The sequence below is a fragment of the Peromyscus maniculatus genome, chromosome 5, assembly GCF_049852395.1.
Source record: "Peromyscus maniculatus bairdii isolate BWxNUB_F1_BW_parent chromosome 5, HU_Pman_BW_mat_3.1, whole genome shotgun sequence".
Taxonomy (NCBI): Eukaryota; Metazoa; Chordata; class Mammalia; order Rodentia; family Cricetidae; genus Peromyscus; species Peromyscus maniculatus.
In genome coordinates, this window is record NC_134856.1 from 113,832,529 (window position 1) to 113,848,387 (window position 15,859).

The 15,859-nt window shown below is 42.3% G+C and overlaps 1 protein-coding gene across 1 annotated transcript in view; it reads right to left on the minus strand.

Moving 5' to 3' along the window:
- Positions 1–14,296, minus strand: part of Gmds (GDP-mannose 4,6-dehydratase) — a 557,612-nt gene extending 543,316 nt beyond the window's left edge. The window contains exon 1 of the mRNA XM_042278318.2: positions 14,004–14,296. Coding sequence (XP_042134252.1) covers positions 14,004–14,105 — 102 coding nt within the window. The 5' untranslated portion in view covers positions 14,106–14,296. The remainder of the gene's footprint in view (positions 1–14,003) is intronic.
- Positions 14,297–15,859: the final 1,563 nt, after the last annotated feature.

Genomic DNA, 15,859 nt, shown 5'->3' on the forward strand with positions numbered 1-15,859 from the left:
TAAAAGGCTGAGTTACACTGTTGAGCTGGGAATCTTGTAACACAATGAGTCAGGAAAGGCAGTTCCCCAAGGGTGTCATACTTTGGGTTCCTATTACAGTGATGAAACACTATGACCAAAAGCAACTTGGGGAGAACAGAGTTTATTTGGATTGCACTTCCACATTGCAGTTCTTCACTGAAGGAAGTCAGCACAGGAACTCAAACAAGGCAGGAACCTGGAGGCAGGAGCTGATGCAGGGGCCATGGAAGAGTGCTGCTTACTGACTTCCTCCCCATGGTTTGCTCAGTCTGCTTTCTTATAGAACTCAGGACCACCAGTGCAGGGATGACTCCACCCACAATGGGCTGGGCCCTCCCCCAGTGATCACTAATTAAGAAAATGCCTTATAGCTGGATCCTATAAAGGTATTTTCTCAATTGAGGTTCCCTCCTTTCAGATGACTCCAGTTTGTGTCAAATAGACATAAAACTAGGCAGGACAAAAGGGAATCTCCTTTTCTGCATGTTTCATAAGCAAAAGCACTGGTCACTTTTGTTCTGTACCATCTCCTCAAGAACACTTATAAAGCTGATAGCCTTTAAAATAGAGTTAATGTCTGTCTCTGGAGCGGAGAGATTTCTGTTCTATCCAAAATAATAAAGTTAATGTTTCCTTCAGGCAAATACTGAACAGGTTTACTAGCTGTCTGATTTCTGTTGCTGTGATAAAACATCATGACCTAAAGCAACATGAGAAGTACAGGGTTTATTTCATCTTACATCTTACAGTCCATCATGAAAGGGAGGCAGGGCAAGAACCTGGAAGCAAGAAATGAAGTATAACCAAGGAGGAATGACACTTACTAACTTGTTCTTCATAACTTGCTCAACCTGCTTTTTCATACACCTGAGGACCCCCTGACCAGGCTAGACTCTCCCACAACAATCATTAACCAAGAAAATGTCCACACACTTGTCTATTAGCCAACCTGACTGAGGCATTTTTACAACTGAGGTTCCTTCTCCCAAGATGACGCTAGTTTGTATCAAGTTGACAAAAAAAAAAAAAAAAAAAAAAAAAAAAAAAAAAAAAAAAAAAAACCAACCAGCACACCAGCAGACTCCCTGAATAAGATTAGGGTTTTCTAGCTGCATATGGAAACACATACCAGTAACTCAAAATACATAGGGCCACTTGTTTCTACTAGTTCAAGACAATCTGGGAAACATAACAAGATCCCATATCATAATAATCATACAATTGGGAGTTTGCTAACCTCAGATTTTCTCAACTGTGGTGCAAAACCAAAGAATGGGCACTGTTCACCTAAGCTCACCATGCCACCCTGATGGGTCTTAGAAGCAAAGCAGGAGAATGCTATGAAAACAACTGCAGAGATATGAATTCATACTACCTAAAGGGCAATAAGAAATAATGTCATTTGTCTCTGACCCTGATGTTTTCTGTCATCATGCATAGAACTGTAGGTTACCTTGTTAGTCTGCAGTTGTGGAAAAATATCAGAATTCCAACAACTCTTGACAAACAAGGTTCCTGTTACTTTTCTCCTTTGAATAACTCCACTCAAGCAGAAGCATGTTCCATATTTGACCTATGCTCTGACCTATAGGTCTCTTCCAACCATGATTACATATTAAAAGAGTCCACTATAAGTCAATAAAGGGGCCTCCATTTATCAGTATTGATCACTGAGAAATTCTACCAGCACCTGACTATACCTACAAAATTCTAATTTACCATAGTTAAATAAGTGTATAAATAAATATTGGCCTGGAAAGATGGTTCAGTGGGTAAAGGTGCTTGTTACCAAGCCTGTCAACCTGAGTTCAACCCCCAGGTAGCAAGTTCAATGTTTGCCTGGGCAACTTAATGAAAGCCTTCTTTAAAGAAGAAAAGTGAAAACAGACTTTCAGTAGGATACCTCAGTGGAGATGCTCAATTAGCCTGTTGCATTAATAGTATTTTACAAGATTTTTAAGGGCAGGTCTTCTTGTAATACAGTAATTAATTTCTTACTAGCATAGCAATAAAATTATTCATCTAACAGCTATCCCATTAGTCTATCAACTCCTCGGAAATAAAATTACACTTATTTTGTCCATTGCGACATCCCTAGCACCTAGCTCTGCACACAGTGCATCTCCATAAATATTTGCTAAACTAAAACTCTCAACTATATGAACCTGAGGTTCAAACAAATGTTTATGTATTTTTAATAATTCATAGAAAAAGAGATAAAAGGAAATTTTGAAAATCCTCCTTCACACACACACACCCAAAACACATACACTTTGTTGATTTGGTACATTCTACAAAGATGAATAGTTCAGAAATTTTACTTGAGCCTCACTAACAAATTCTGGCCAAACACAATGCTTATGTGATTTCTTCTTAGTTTACACACTTAAGTATAAATGCAATAAATAGTTCACTGATTCCATTTTTAAAATTCTCCTGTTGGCCTTATCTTTGAAACTGATATTAAATGACTGCACTGATAAATATAAAAATATCTATTTTCTTAATTTTACACAGAACTGCAGTCTGTATACCATGATAAAGTCAGAGCACTTTATACTAGGAACAGACTAGAATCACATGGTAACTTTTCACATTACAGGCTAAGAAATTAACTGAGGAAACTGTAAGGCCACACAATTAACTGGAGTTAAAACCCAGCCTCGGACTCTCCATACACAGCACTTCATTACATGTAATGTAATGACACATCAGTCTTTGATAAAAGCAAGGCAATGCTCAAGACATCCCTTTCATCTCCAATTATGACAAACCTTTCATCAGAGGACTGTAAATCCCAGCAAGGAGATTTAGAGTGGGACTTACTGCTGGAAATCCTCTTATAAGAAGATAAGACAAGATCTGCTTTGCACATTCAGTCCACAAAACACAGTGGACACAAGTCAGCTGGCCTAGCAGCAAGAAAACAGTTCTTGTTATCTCTGGAAAGACAGACCCATTCTCACATTAAAGCAAAGACTCCTACTATGTAGCCAACTTACCCAAAGCTATGTAGCCTAGTAGTAGTAACACAGCAATTCAAGTTCAAGTTGGCCTTGGAACCTAACTCATTCTATTCCACTCTGCAACAATCTCAGTCTTCAGAGTTTATATCAACATGTTCACTCCAAAGAATTAACTCACATAACTCAAACATCTATAAAATAAATAAATAAATAAATAAATAAATAAATAAATAAATAAATAAATAAATAAAATTAAATGGAGACATATAATCCAATAAATGATCAGGTTTATTTAGTACTATCATCTGCCAATCTATATGTGATAAAGACTCTTAGAGGTTGGGAATGTAGCTTAGTCCACAATAGTGCTTGCCTACAATGCACAGTATGCTTGGTTTGATCTCTAACACTACATAAACCATAGACAAGCACTGGGAAAGAGAAGGGGAACCAGAGGCAGGAGGATGAGGAATTCAAGGTCATCCTTGGCTACATAGTGAGTTTGATGCCAGCCTGAACTACATAACCCCAATCTCAAAAGGAGATTTAAAAATACTTAAATTTGATATACAATGTTACAATTTAGTTATCTATACTTAGAATTTATTTATTGATACTAATTCTAAACCTAGTAGAAAATAGAAGTATTGAAATTTCTACTTGAAATCTGACTTTGCAAACTGACTCAATGACATTTGGGCAGTAATCTTAACCTCTGTCCCCCTTAAGGTTAATAAGTGTCCTGTTGCTTTAACAATTAATGTATTTTGATCAAAATGTAAATCACTTTGAACAGTGCCTAGCATAAAGTAAATGCTCAACACATGTTCATTATTATAATCATATTTATTACATCACTACTAATTACATCAATTTCAAAAATGGCAACTTTAATCTGTTGTCATCTATTATAAGCCCAGTACATGACACATAGTTAGCACTCAAACATGTGTTGAATGGATTAATCATTACTACTAACTACTAATAACCAAGCATAGGATATCTGCACTAGAATGTAATCCCTTCTATAAGAAATGATAAATTAATCATGGAAGGGACTGTAAATTGGTGTTTATTTAAGAGAAAGAAAAAGAAAACGTGAATAGGCCAAATGTAAAGCTTAAAAACAAGTGCCTAAGCCGGGCGTTGGTGGCGCACGCCTTTAATCCCAGCACTCGGGAGGCAGAGCCAGGCGGATCTCTGTGAGTTCGAGGCCAGCCTGGGCTACCAAGTGAGCTCCAGGAAAGGCGCAAAGCTACACAGAGAAACCCTGTCTCAAAAAAAAAAAAAAACAAAACAAAAAAAAAAAAAAAAAAAAAAAAAAAAAAAAAACAAGTGCCTAGCATGGGAACTGCAACACTCCCATCATTATGCAAGTGGAAGCAGGCTAGGAACAACTTGTAATGGCCATACAATCAAGTATTTTTGTCCCTCCACCACACTGGATGCTGACCTGAACACATATGCTCTCAGAACTCACAGCACTCTCCAGGTGTAAATTCCCTTCAACAATGTACTTCTGAGGTGCAGCCCAGGTATTAACTATCTTTGAGAATCACATGAATTGCCTATTGCCAACCCCACTTCTGGTTATAACTATCCCACCCCCAAAAATAATAATAATGGATTTCATTATTGGCTACTGCTCTTGAATTTCAACAATAAGAAGTTTATAGGTGAGGAAAGACTCCTCACCATTACCATTTGTGGTAGTTTGAATGTAATTGGCCCCAATAAGATCTTTAGCAGGTGAGGCTTTGTTGGAGTAGGTGTAGCATTGTTGGAGAAAGTGTGTCACTGTGGGGTGGGCTTTGAGGTCTCCTGCTGTGGATATCGCTCTGTATAAATAAAATGCAGATTGGCCAGTAGCCAGACAGGAAGTATAGGCAGGACAAGGAGAGAGGAGAATTCTGGGAACAGGAAGACAGAGAGTCAGGAGACGCTGCCAGCCGCTGCCATGAGTACCACCAACATGTAAGATACTGGTAAGCCACAAGCCATGTGGCAAGGTATAGATTTATAGAAATGGGTTAATTTAAGATGTAAGAACTAGATAGCTAGAAGCCTGAGCCACGGCCATACAGTTTGTAAGCAATGTAAGTCTCTGTGTGTTCACTCAGTTGGTTATGAGCGGCTGCAGGACTGGCGGGTGAGAGAGATTTGTCCTGACTGTGGGCCAGCCAGGAGAACTCTAGCAACAGTCTCCTATGCTCAAGATATGTCCAGTGTCTCAGAACACTTCCTGTTGCCTGCAGGTAAAGATGTAGGACTCTCAGTTCCTTCTCCAGTACTATGTCTACCTACCTGCACACCACCATGTCACACCATGGTGATAATGGACTGAAAACATAAGCCACTCCAGTTAAATGTTTTTCCTTTTTTTTTTTTTTTTTTTTTTTTTTTTTTTGGTTTTTCGAGACAGGGTTTCTCTGTGTAGCTTTGCGCCTTTCCTGGAACTCACTTGGTAGCCCAGGCTGGCCTCGAACTCACAGAGATCCGCCTGCCTCTGCCTCCCGAGTGCTGGGATTAAAGACGTGCGCCACCACCGCCCGGCTCTGTTTTTCCTTTATAAAAGTTGCCATGGTCATGATGTCTCTTCACAGCAATAGAAACACTAACTAAGACACCATTTTTATCTCTTTACCTTTAGAGCCCTCAAAGGGAAACCAAGAAAAATGGCAGAGCTTCATCATGCCTTTCAGAAATCAAAGTATTCCATTTTCCTGGCCTACCTTTACTGCAGCTTTCTGTACTAGTTGATCATTGTAACGTCACCCAACAAGCATAAAGAGCACTTCCAGATTTACAGACTTATTTTAAACCAAACGTGTGCACTCAGGAAGCCAGAGCAGAAAGACTACTATGAATTTAAGGCCAGTCTAGGCTACATAGTAAAGTATAGGTCAGCTTGTATTGCAGAGTGAAACCCTGTCCTTTAAAGAAATTTCTTAAGACAAGCAAACATAGTTTCTAAAACTAGGTAACCATCTGTGGTCATGTAAGAATCTATACAAAGTGTTCATCCTCCATAATCACACTACTGTCTATGACTATTCTCCTGAACCCTTGCCCAAATAATTACCTATCAAGCATCCATAATACTGACAGGTAAACTGTATGCCTCACTCTTCATATACAATTTCTGCCAAGGAATCATAGCCAAATAATTCTGGTTTGCCTACACACCTAGTGATGGTTTTTGTCTAATAAAAAGATTTAGAGTCTGTTTCAAAGGATAGGCAAGAGCCAGAACCATAGCTTAGTGAGAATGCTCTATTCCCAGTACCCCTCCCCCAGTACTAACACATGCACACAAATATAGGAGTGCATTAAATAGGCATATTGTGGACTTTATAACAGAAAGAAAGCTACTCAGGATCCGAAGGACAGCTAAAATAGTGACTGTCATGGTCTGAATAAGAATGGCCCACATAGGCTCATATATTTGAATGCTTAGTCACTGGGGAGTGGCACTATTTGAGAAGGATTGGGAGGTATAGCCTTATTAAAGTAGGTGTGGCCTTGTTGGAGGAAGTATGTCACTGGGGATGGGCTTTGAGGTTTTAAAAGTCTACATCAGGATCGACCTCTCCCCTTCTCTTTCTCTCTCCCTCTCTCCCTATAGATCAGGATGTAGGTTTTAGCTACTCCTCCAGCACCACACCTGCCTACTGCCATGCTTCCTATCACGTTCCCTGTCATGATGATAACTATAAGCAAGTCACCAATTAAATGCTTTCCTTTATAGAGTTTGCTTGGTCATGGATTCTCTTCACAGCAAAAGAATAGTAACCAAGACAGTGCCTTTTATAATCTGTGAAATCAAGTCAGAAACTAGTAAAACATACTAACTCATAAAACTTGACCTTATTTTCAACTGTGGAGTTCTGAGATCAAATATAGAGGAAGCTACTGCCAAAGAGGGTCTAGGCAAAAAAAACGCTCTAAGGCACTGTCCACAAACCACCAAACAAGGCCATGTATAAGCAATGAACACCTGAGTGTTCCAAAGAAATGTGGTCTCAGGTCCCTTTCTTTGGACTGCATATCTTAATTTAGGTTTTGTATAGCTTAAATCCTAAACATTTCTAAATACTCTACATTCTTCAACCTTTAAAACTACAAATATGTCGTTAAAATAAGATTTTAAATGATATGTAGTTTTTCCTTGAATATTAAAATAGTTCACTACTTATTCATATCTTCATTATAAAAATTTATAAAATATTGTAATATACATTTTACTAATACAACTCTTCACTCCAATTTCTGTGGTTCACAGAACTATCTCTTTCTCAGTATTAGTGGGGAACAATGTTAGTCAGAGGCTTAAGACAACAGAAAACCAACACCCTAGCATGCAGGAGTCTGAGGTTCAAATCCCAGTGCTAACACAACTTGCATGTGACCTATGAATATCACATTCTCAGTCTTCTTCCCTCTTCTGTGACTGTAATAATTTATCTCTAGATCTAAAGTCCAAAAATGTAAACCAAGTAATGTTTGTTTGTTTATAGACAGGGTCTCCAGTGGCTCAGGCCAGCCTTGAACTCACTATGTAGAGGAGAATGACCTTGAGCTTATGGTCCTCCTGCCACCATCTCTCAAGTGAAAAGATTACAGCATGAGCCATCTAGAAATTTAACCCAGGGTTCCCTGCATACTAAGCAAATACTCTCCCAAATGAGTTACATCCCCAGCTCAGGCTGAGAGGGGGAGAATTAATTCTGAGGTTAGCATACATGCAAAACTGGACATGTCATTTTTCCCTTAAATGTGTATAAGTCCTTTAAGTTTACAGTCATTTTTCCCTAAATGTGAACTTGTTCATCAGTTGTGTGCTATCAAATTCTCTTGTATACCCTAATAATTTCATGCCTATACTCAACTTAGGAAACTACTGAAAATAAAAATCAAGGCCATCTAATACATTTGAGACAAATTTACATGGCTTGAATAACCTAACTTTACATCAAACAGCCTACTCTATCAATGCAACACTCATCTATATTTCCTGGCATCATTGTATAGACAAGTTACCAGCTCTTGACCATAACTAGGTAGTCTACTGTTTACAGACAGACAGTGAACGAGAATGGCCCACATAGGCTTATATGTTTGAATACTTGGTCCACAGTTGGCAGAACTATTTGGGAAGGATTAGGAGGTGTGACCTCATTGGTGGAGAAGGTGTATCTCTGGGGACAGGCTTTGAGGCTTCAAAATTCCATGCTATTCTCAGTTGGTTTCAGTTAGTCTCTCTCTGTCTCTCTCTCTCTGTCTCTCTCTCTCTCTCCCTCCCTCCCTCCCTCCTTCTTTCCATCCCTCCCTCTCTCCCTCCACCTCCAACTTAACTGATCAGATGTAAGCTCTTAACTGTTCCTGCCACCATGTCTTTACTCTGTTACCATGGACTCTCACCCTCTGAAACTATAAGCCCCAGATTAAATGCTTTCTTCAATGTAGCTAGCGTTTTCCTGCCTTGCCCACAGTCAGGACAAATCTTTGTCACCCGCCAGTCCCACAGCCGCTCAGACCCAACCAAGTAAACACAGAGACTTATATTACTTACAAACTGTATGGCCGTGGCAGGCTTCTTGCTAACTGTTCTTATAGCTTAAATTAATCCATTTCCATAAATCTATAACTTGCCACGTGGCTCATGGCTTAACGGCATCTTCACATGCTGCTTGTCCTGGTGGCGGCTGGCAGTGACTCCTTCTGCCTTCCTGTTCTTTCTTTTCTCCACTCTGTTAGTCCCACACTAACTATACTTCCTGCCTAGCCACTGGCCTATAAGTGTTTTATTTATTGACCAATCAGAGCAACACATTTGCCATACAGAACATCCCACAGCACTTCAAGGTGCCCTGGTCATGGTGTTTTAGCACAACAATAAAAAAGTAACTAAGACAGATGTACTGTTTTCAATGCTTCTCAGTATGGATTCCTGGAACCTTGAATTAGTATTCCTCTTAGGCTTAGGCAGATCTCAACCACCTCCTTAAACTCTCAGAGGCTTGCTACAATGTACAAGGGACCTCACCATGTCAAAGCTTTTATATTTAAACATTAATATTAACAATACTATCAAACACACTGCTATTCTCAGGATAAGGCTCTCTTTACCCAAGAACACACAAAGTAATGTTCTAACTTGCTGCTCTCCTGGTAGAGAACTGCCCAAGACAACAGATATTTGAAAGGGGATAAGCTACATATATTCTAGCCACTCAGTTCTCTAAGACTTCAGCAAAAAGTGTTTTTACCTTCCCTTCAAGAGTTATAGAGTCTTGTCAGAAGGCATTTCTATCTTCTTCTAAAAGCTACCATGAGGTAAGAAGAAATAACTCAGTGTTACTGCTCTTGCAATTCTAACACTCATATGGGGGCTTACAACCACTTCTAACTCTAGTTCCAGGCATCTAACACCTTCTCTGGCCTCTGCAAGTTCCTGAACATACATAGTATACATAAAAATCACACAGGGACACAAGCATACACATAAATAAGTAAATAATTTTAACTAAGTAAATAAAGACTGTCTACTATGCCAGACATACTACAGATGCCTGTAATTACAACACTGCCAGTGGTGCTGAAACAGGACAACTTAAGAGTTTGGGGTCAGCCTGGGAGTGAAAAGAGGAAAAAAACTAAGAACATGATATCATCAGATCTCTTGCCTGCCAGTTCTGAAGTGACTTTCAAGAAGCTCAAAGATAAATTCTACTCCACTGAGGGCCACTGTCCTCAGCCCTGGATTTGGCATATTATTTCCCTCATTCTCCTGAAGGTTCCTGGTCTTTTTATTTGATTTTGAGGGTGTTTTTTTGTTTTCATGCACAAGAGTAAAGCCAGGGCTTGATGCATACTAACCATGCACAATTAGCACCAAGCTGCAGCCTCAGTTCTTCCTTTTGTCTGATGGGTCCAGTGATGTATATTTGATTGAAATCACCTTAAAATATTTTTTGGAAGTGCTGAGGGGGAGGGGTAGTAGTGAAGTGTGTGCTAATGAATAAGGCCTTAGTTTTAACTCAGTACACCAAAAAGAAAAAAGAAAGAAAGAAGGAAAGGAAGGAAGGAAGAAAAAAATCTTTTTTAGAAGTGGTATAATTTTAGCCGGGCGGTGGTGGCGCACGCCTTTAATCCCAGCACTCGGGAGGCAGAGCCAGGCGGATCTCTGTGAGTTCGAGGCCAGCCTGGGCTACCAAGTGAGCTCCAGGAAAGGCGCAAAGCTACGCAGAGAAACCCTGTCTCGAAAAACCAAAAAAAAAAAAAAAAAGAAGTGGTATAATTTTAGAAGTAGTGTAATTTTTGAAACACACCCATTGGCCCCAACTCCCCTTTTTTCACACCTGTATCTGCTGCTTACCTAGTCTCCTCTGTTTCTGGTACTGAATTCCTTCTCCTGAAGGGTTGGAGGGATGTCTTAGGGAATCTATTGCTGTGATAAACACCATGACCAGAAGCAACTCGGAGAGGAGAGGGTTTATTGCATCTTACAATTCTCAGGTCATAACCCAACATTGAGGGAAGTCAGGGCGGGAACCTAGAGGCAGAAACTGAGGCAGAAGCCATGGAGGAATGCTTACCCTTCTTTCTTGCTAAGCCTGCTTTCTTATACAACTCAGGACCACCTGACCCAGGGGTAGCACCACTCCCACTGTGGGTTGGGCCTGCCCACATCAATCACTAATCAAGAGAAAGCCTTAAAAACTTGCCTATAAACAATCTGGTGGAGGTACTGTCTCAGCTGAGGTCCCTCCCCCAAACAACACTAGCTTGTGTCAAAGGGAGTACTCACTCATACTGTAAATTCCCTTACAATCTTATGTAATACTGTTTTATGGGTGCTGTTTTCTCATGAGCATTGTCTTCAGCTCCTCAGAGATCTTAGTAGGTACAGAACATATCCTACAGATCTTCATGCCACCAGCAGCCTCAAAACAAACCTTCATACTGCAGATACACATTTAAGGATGTTTTCTGTTAATGGGGAAAGTAAGTCAACATTTTTCGAGGCCCACTAGAAGCCATGTGGGAGGTAATAGGGTGAAAATGAGATTCCTGTCTTGAAGCTGTACAAACATGTAAATTATCTATAGAACCAACAGGAAAGTTCCTTGTGTGGCTCTATTTGGCAGGATTAGTGTGAGAACACTGAAGCATCTAGTCAAGACCAAAAGAACAGGACTTACCCATTCAAATAATGGCTCCAATGAGGTAAGTACACGGCAATAATACTCAAAGAACAACAAGTTCATTTCCATGAGCAAACATTGTTAGACAATGGGGGCAAGCTTTGGGAATGGCTGGCAGAGAGCCTGAACAGCAGGGCAAAGCCAGAGCCTGGCTTTCTCTGAAGGTGATACAATAAGGTGCACACTTTGGAAAAGGAGACTGAGTCAAGAATAGAGAGGAGGGGAGAGCCAGAATAAGATGCTGGAGAGTAAGACTACAAATAGAGCCAACAAGATACCTTGCCTGTCTACACTCTCAAGTAGGAATCTGGGACCCATTTAAGACCTTCATATGAAACCCCAAGTGCCAGGGCAGGGCCACTTGACTCAACTACCCCCCCCCCCCGATGTAAATGTATGTGACTTACTAAAGATAATATAACAAGCTGGCTTAGAGCAATGGAGTGTCTCTTGAAGATTTCAGCTCTGATGTTCATTAGGTATATGAGCAAAAGGACACAATCTTACTTGATTCAGCAGAAAAGCCTGCAGGAGAAACCCGGGGAGGGGGCATTAAAAACACTACTTCCAAGCCTTCCTGGCCACTCAGTGCCAGCCAGCCAGCTAAATACAAGCTACTCCTGTCTCCTGGGTAAGGAGATACAGAATGCCTACAAGAGTGAGTAGCTCAGTAAGTTCCCAGCCAATATTATAAAGAACATGTAAAAAAGGTATGGGTCCTTGGATTAATGTCAGAGTCCTTCAAGGGTCCTCAGAACTCAAGGTGAGACTCACTATCCTAGAAAATAAGGCAGAGGAACAGAAGAGCATTCAATTCATCAACAAACAGCTGTGGTCACCACAGAATTTGGTACAGTGTTACAGGTACACCAGGAAGCCTAGGTAACACCAAGCAAGGAAAAAATGAGAGACATGTGGCAGGAAGTGATGGGCAGCAGAGTAGAGCTCAGAAGGATCTGATTTTCAAACCTGAGAGCAAAGCAGGTGTCTGGAGTTTGAAATGAAGTGAGAAACCAAAAACTTCTGGTCAGGAAGTGATATGTTGAGCACAGTGCTCCAGGAGAACTCTTGCTTGGGGTAGGGAAGGGGGAGTGGGGAGGGGTTAGTTCTAGGCCTCCCTCTCCATGAACAATCTACCAAACAACAGTTTTCAACTATTTAATAAGATTCCACTTCTAAGCTGCACCGATTCAAAATGCTGGCCACTTAAATTGATACAAGCTATACTACTGTGGCACACAGCATCTTAATGAATTTCTGGACAATACTAAATAAAAGTCTACTGAATATAGTAAACATCTGAGCTTAAGAATCAGTCTGAGCCGGGCGGTGGTGGCGCACGCCTTTAATCCCAGCACTCGGGAGGCAGAGGCAGGCGGATCTCTGTGAGTTCGAGGCCAGCCTGGTCTCCAAAGCGAGTTCCAGGAAAGGCGCAAAGCTACACAGAGAAACCCTGTCTCGAAAAACCAAAAAAAAAAAAAAAAAAAAAGAATCAGTCTGAGAACTTGGAAAAAGAATCATGTGCAAGAGATCTCTAGCATTAAAGAAGACAGTGAACATCTCGGGGGAGAGTTCAATAGTAGAGCTCGAGGTTTTCTTCATCAACCTTTAATCTTTTTCCTACCCTTCTATCTTACTAGTTTCTAAACATTTATTCATTATAAGTACTTTAAACAAGATTCAATAATAACTGAAAAAAATAACCAGTATCCAGTATTGAAACAGTCTAATGTTAGGGGACTATGTATCTGCTCTTTATAATACTAGACAACTTTGAGACCAGGTGCAGCTCCAATAAGACACTTCTTACCTATTGGGCCTCAGAAAATTCAAACTCCTAGGCCTCAAATTCTACATCTAAAAATGGAAATAAGGGACTTTGTTGTGGAAACTAATATTGAGTCAGTATGTAAAAAGTGACTACGATATAGTAAGTATGCAGGTGTGGTGCATATTGGCTACGATTATCATCTTCGTTTTAGAATGACTTTGCCTGCCATCGGAAGACATTACTTCAATACCACTGATTCCCAGACTGCACGGTTTGATAAGGCAGTGGTTGGCCCTACCTGTTGCAACACCTCCAGGAGATGACTATTGTAAATCAGTCAAGTTCAGCAGTCCACATGGGGTCCCAACATCCAAGACGGCACAGCCTAATTAACTCACCCATGGAGTTCATGGTTTTGGAATTAGAAACGCTGGTCTCTGGAATCAGAAACTTTGGGACCAGTCTGTCATCAGGCTACGCCCCAAAATGTGTGAAAACCTGACTCTCACGAGTTTGTAAGGGGGAGGGGAAAGTGTGTAAACATTAAGAATAAAAATAATCTGTAACTCCTATTGTCTCTTTTCCACTTGAAGCTCTGGTAAGGGGTGCCCCAAACACAGCAGCCGCTGGTGCCCCAAACACAGCAGGTGAGCAGGTGAGCAGGTGAGCGTGGTTGAGCAAAGCGACTCCACACCCATGTTGACAGATCACTGGCCCTTTTCCTTCCTGGCACCAGGATCTGCAAAGTACGAAATGCCTTCCAAGCCCACTCTTGGGCTCGGTGGAAGAAACGCCACAGTTACAGTCACAGGTGAGCCCCAGGGCTCCTGTGCGCAGCACAAGCTCACACACCCCCCAAGAGCTAGCAGAGCAAGCAAGACACGCCGCCCCAGCTGAAGCCGGCTCTCCCCGCAGCGGCGGCGGCGCACACCTTCCGGGATGCGCCGAGGGCAGTTCCCCGTGGCCCGGCCGCCCTGCGCGGGGAGGCGGCCCACGTGCCCCGCGGCCAGAGGCCGCTCGTCCCCGCCCCGCACTCACCTGGCCGGTGATGCCCGTGATGAGCGCCACCTTCCTGGGCTTGCCCATCTCGCCGTCCCCGGAGCCCCTGAAGCTCGGGCAGCTAGCGGGCGCGTGAGCCATGTCTGTCGCCGCGGGCGGGTGAGCGTGCCGCTGAGAGGAAGGCGGAGTGGAACGGGCGGCGGGCCGGCAGAGACGTGGGTGCGCGCGCCAGTCGCCTCCCCGAGCTGCAGCGGCCGCCACAGTCTGACAGGGCGCGCGGGAGGCCGGGCGTGGAGCGAGGGGCGGGCCGGCCCGGCCGGGGCGGGCGGCGGGAGCCGGGCTGCGGCCTGGCTGGCGCCGCGTCACTCGTCCCAGCCGCGACGCGTCAGCGGCGCCCCCTGCGGCCCCGCCCCCACCGGGGTCTCCGCGCTCAGCCACGCCCCTCTAGGAGGCGGGGCCTGAGGGCGTCCGGCTCCTGGAAGAGGAAGGATGCCGGACTGTGACCGGGTAGGAGGGTGCTGCCTGCCTGGGCCTTGGTCTCCGGGAATCCTGATATCGTCCGAGGATTCCAGGAGGAATGACAAGCTGACCTTTTCGGTAGGAAAAAGCTCTGCTCCAAGGCATCACAAGCCTGGGGTCATCGACCTTATTAAATAATTTCTGGAACCCTACTGCAGTGTCTCTGTGAGAAGTCCATTTTACATACCTTGAGGGCACTAGCATTTCAAGGCTCCTAAGTGGGGTTATAGATATGGGGAATGACTAACCTTAACCCTAACCTGGGTATCTGGGTATCTTCTGGCACTTTCCTAAAGTTTGGAACTAGTTTGGGGGTTCCCAATAACTCCACTCAAGGAACAGTATTTACTTCAAGAGCTGGCAGTTCTTAGCAGAAAAGTTTCTGGCCCCACCCGACCTGCATAAGGAAACAATTGACAAAAAATGCACAGGTCAGTAAACCTGTACGTGACAAATTTCATGAGGTGGGGTTCCTGCTGTGTCTGTTCAATTTGCTTCCATTTGGTAGATAAACTTTGACAGAAAGGTCTGGCAAAGGACTCAGACATAGGACAGTGAGGGAAAGAAACACACCCCCACTGCCTTGCTTGTCTCTCCAATAAATATCATCAAATCGTCTTTCCACTTTCAAAATGAGCTACCAGGACAGTGCTCAATAGAACGTGATGGGTATAATGCAAACCTGCAGTCCCAAGACCAGGGTGCCCAAGCTCCTCAGGAACGTTCTGTCTTTATACATAGTCTTGTCTGGTTTAGTATTTTGCCTTTTCTCTGGTGCATTCTATATGGAAAATAGCCCAGAAGTTTGGAAAACATATTCATTAAAGCAAGAAATGTCTGAAATCTAGATGATTTTTAAAGATTTTTTATGTAAATACGTTGCAATGCAAGGAGAAATAATTCAACACTTTAGAACTTGCAGACGAAAACTGACATTTAGGGAAGATGTTTCCCATTTGTCTTGTAGCTCAGACACATTGTGTCATACATATGAATACTAGAAATTAATCTGCCCAGTAAGAAATGTAACAAAAGAAGAAATCATGAAAATCAAACTTGTATTGGATGTGCTGGGGTGTGGCTTAGTTGTAGATCACTTGCCTAATGTGTGAGCCTCTGGGTCTGATCCCAAACACTACAAAGTGAAGAAATAAAACCAGTATTTATAGAGCCTGAAAATGCAGAAAATAGTAAAGAAAATATTTACAAAATAATTGAGATGAAGAACAAACTGGGTAGCTTAAACAAGCAAACTTTATTACCATTCTGGAATGGTGAAGTTGAAGATCAAGGGTTGATTTCTTCTGAGGCCTGTCTCCTTTGCTTGAATTTGTTCCCTTGCATGTCCCATGGTGCTCTTCCTCTGTATGTACTTG